Source organism: Tiliqua scincoides, chromosome 9 (genome assembly GCF_035046505.1).
Source record: "Tiliqua scincoides isolate rTilSci1 chromosome 9, rTilSci1.hap2, whole genome shotgun sequence".
In the NCBI taxonomy this organism is placed as follows: Eukaryota; Metazoa; Chordata; class Lepidosauria; order Squamata; family Scincidae; genus Tiliqua; species Tiliqua scincoides.
Window position 1 is genome coordinate 379,853 of NC_089829.1, and position 3,301 is coordinate 383,153.

General features: G+C 52.7%; 1 protein-coding gene across 1 annotated transcript; it reads right to left on the reverse strand.

Moving 5' to 3' along the window:
- Nucleotides 1–380: 380 nt before the first annotated feature.
- Nucleotides 381–2,871, reverse strand: NBL1 (NBL1, DAN family BMP antagonist). The gene is made up of 3 exons (XM_066637801.1): nucleotides 2,705–2,871; nucleotides 723–834; nucleotides 381–629 (listed from the first exon to the last, which is right to left on the reverse strand). Exons 1-3 carry the CDS (start codon nucleotides 2,869–2,871, stop codon nucleotides 381–383), a joined length of 528 nt encoding a protein of 175 aa, XP_066493898.1.
- Between the last annotated feature and the right edge of the window lie 430 nt (nucleotides 2,872–3,301).

Genomic DNA, 3,301 nt, shown 5'->3' on the forward strand with positions numbered 1-3,301 from the left:
GAGCAGGTGCCAAGCACAGGGTCAACTTGGGGCGGCAAATGGGAATCTGTCCCTCTTCACTCTCTGGCAGAGTGTCCTCTCGACCTCCCAGAAAACAGACCCTGCGCCGCTGGTCCCGCGAAACTTTCCCTTGCTGAGTCATCCTCCCACCCCCAAGGCAGACTGCTGCAGTGTCCAGTGCCGTGACATTTGGCAACCCATCTTCCCAGCCCCTTAACTCTCCCAGAGGCTGCCATTTTGTCCTCGCAGCCCACATGCTTCCCTGTAAAGAATCCAGTGTCTGTTTGGCCCCTTCCCCAGCAAAAGCCTTATGGGCACCTGAGAGGCAGTAAGGGGGCTCTGGTTTGGGCTGTGGAAGGTCAGTGCCCGGCAGCCAGGAGTCAGTTCTCCAGCTCCTCGACGTGCTGGCGGTGGTGGCGGCTGGAGGACGCTTCTGCTGGGTGGTGGCTGAAGGGGTGAGGGTTGGGAGCCTCGGCAGGCAGGTTCTCATCAGCATTCAGGTAGACGTTGAAGAGTGCTCCCTCCTGACTCTGCTCCTTCCCGCAGGCCTGGCAGCTGCAGTGCAGGATTTTCTCCACCAGCTTGTCCACCCGTGGAATATCCTCACTGCTGGGGCAGTCCAGCGTCACCTGGGGAGGCCAAGAAGAGAAGGTGAGGCTCTGCCTCGCCCAGTATTTCCCCCTTTATTAAGGAACCCACTCGGAGATGCTGGTGGTACTCACAATTTCCCACAAGGACTGGGCTGGCATGCAGGAGTCACAGTGCACCAGGGACTCCGTGGACTGTGGAAAGGTGTTGGGGACACTGTAGCTGAAGCACTGGCCCAGGCACGCCCTGCAGGGGGGAGGAAGGGGTGCAGAGGAGGTCAGAAAGCAGCCAGGATGGGTCAGATCAAGGGCCCATAACTAGTCCAGTTTCCTGTATCTCAGAATGGCCCACAGGAGGCACTCACGGCCACAAGATTCATGTATCCTGTTGCCACCTTCTTCCACCTGGCATTCAGAGAGAGGCTCTCTCTTGAACCCAGCTCATAACACGTGCTAGAATCCACAAATCTGTCCAAATGCTTTTTAAAGGCATCCAGGCCAGGTGCCATCACAAGGTCCTGCGGCAAGAAGGAATTTTATTAGGAGGTGACTTGGCTAATGGTTGAGTTGAAGCCAAACTTAATCAGTACATCTCTAAGTGAGGGGCACTCCATCAATTCTTTGGCAGTATTTTAAGCGCAAGAAAATTTTGCATGGCACAGCCCATTCTGAGCATGGAACACACTTCACAGGTCTTATCTTGAAGGAGTCCTTCCAACAAACTTGTAAGGCAAGTAAAAATTCTATGCTATGGATCATTAGAAAAGGTATTGAGAACAAAACAGCTACTATTATAATGCCGTTGTACAAATTGATGGTAAGGCCACACCTGGAGTACTGTGTCCAGTTCTGGTCACCGCATCTCAAAAAAGACATAGTGGAAATGGAAAAGTTGCAAAAGAGAGCGACTAAGATGATTGCTGGGCTGGGGCACCTTCCTTATGAGGAAAAGCTACGGCTATGGGCCTCTTCAGTCTAAAAGGTACTTGAGGGGGGACATGATTGAGACATACAAAATTATGCAGGGGATGGACAGAGTGGATAGGGAGATGCTCTCTACACTCTCACATAACACCAGAACCAGGGGACATCCACTAAAATTGAGTGTTGGGAGAGTTAGGACAGACAAAAGAAAATATTTCTTTACTCAGCGTGTGGTCGGTCTGTGGAACTCCTTGCCACAGGATGTGGTGCTGGCGTCTGGCCTGGATGCCTTTAAAAGGGGATTGGACAAGTTTCTGGAGGAAAAAATCCATTATGGGTTACAAGCCATGATGTGTGTGTGCAACCTCCTGATTTTGGAAATGGGCTATGTCAGATGCAAGCGAGGGCACCAGAATGCAGGTCTCTTGTTATCTGGTGTGCTCCCTGGGGCATTTGGTGGGCCGCTGTGCGATACAGGAAGCTGGACTAGATGGGCCTATGGCCTGATCCAGTGGAGCTGTTCTTATGTTCATGTTCCACCAGGTTTCCGTTATGCCCACTAGGTCAATGTTTTCCCTTCTCACCAGACATTCCAGTTCTCCCATCTTTGCTCGGAGTCTTCGGGCATTTGCATAAAAGCATTTGTACATGGAAAATTTATCTCTGCCCCCCTCCCCACACCATGCATCATTTATGTCTTCACCATCTCCCCCCTCTGTTGCCTGCAGGCTGAAAAGCCCCAAACACTGCAGCCATTCCTCATCAGGAAGGTGCTCCAGCCCTCAGATCATTTTGGCTGTCCTCATCTGCCCCTTTTCCAGCTCATCAATCACCTCCTTGAGACTTGGCGACCAGAACTGGGCACTGTATTCCAAAGGTGCCTGCCCCATAGATGTATACAGGGGCAACTTAATTTGGCTGTCTTATTTCTGCTCCCTTTCCAGATTGTCCCTGGCATGGCATGGGCTGCCACAGGCTGGGGTGACACTTGCATGGACCTTCACACCACCACATCAGAACATCTCTCCTGGGCCGCCACGCACAAAGTGGTCCTGGACCCTGAACTGTGCTTGTGGCCGCTGGAGAACCTCACAAGCCAGTTATGGTTTTTACCTCCTGCAAAGCCCAGAGTCCCATGTTTCATGCAATTCTGACCCAGCAGACAGTTGCCCGGAGTCCAGTCTCCCCCGTACCTGTTCTGGATGGACTTGGACTCGCAGCCACTATGCCCAACAATCTGTGTGATGTTCTTGGCCTCGCACCAGGCGCTCTTGTCTGGGAAAAGTGCCAGCTTGTTGATGGGAGGGGCTGCCAGGAGCAGGGCGGGGAGGAGGGTGCTCACCAAGAGCCGCAGCATCATGGCCTCTTCCGCCAAAGCCCTAGAACTGAGGTCCAAGGAGGGGAAAGCGTCAGCACAGCAAGGCAGCCCAAATAGCTCAAAAAGAGTCCTTTGGAGGGACTCCCCCCATTAGGCGCCACATTTGAAACCTGTTAATTCAGAGACATAATTCAGAATAAATGGCAAATGAGGGGTGCACAAATCAAGCCAAAAAGGAAGAGTACGTGGTCAGCAAGTTGGCCCATCGCTCTTGTCTCCTCCACCCCTGCTTCCTTTCCACACCAGAGAGTGGGAGTGGCGGGAGCACCAGAAGCCAATCTGCAGAGAGAGGCAGGCACCCCCACGCACTAAGCTCCTGACTGAAGCGCCGCAGTCCTAACCAATTTTCCAGCACTGACATACGGGCAATTCCAACCCCAAGGTAAGAAAACAAACATTGTTCTACCTGAGG

Bases quoted from the DNA above. Each gene is read 5' to 3' on its own strand.
- NBL1 (XM_066637801.1), bottom strand. From the start codon at position 2,871: ATGATGCTGCGGCTCTTGGTGAGCACCCTCCTCCCCGCCCTGCTCCTG. The intron at 835-2,704 runs GTACGGGGGAGA...TCCCCCCTGCAG, and splicing joins TCCAAGTCCATCCAGAACAG to GGCGTGCCTGGGCCAGTGCT. The intron at 630-722 runs GTGAGTACCACC...TGGCCTCCCCAG, and splicing joins CCCAGTCCTTGTGGGAAATT to GTGACGCTGGACTGCCCCAG.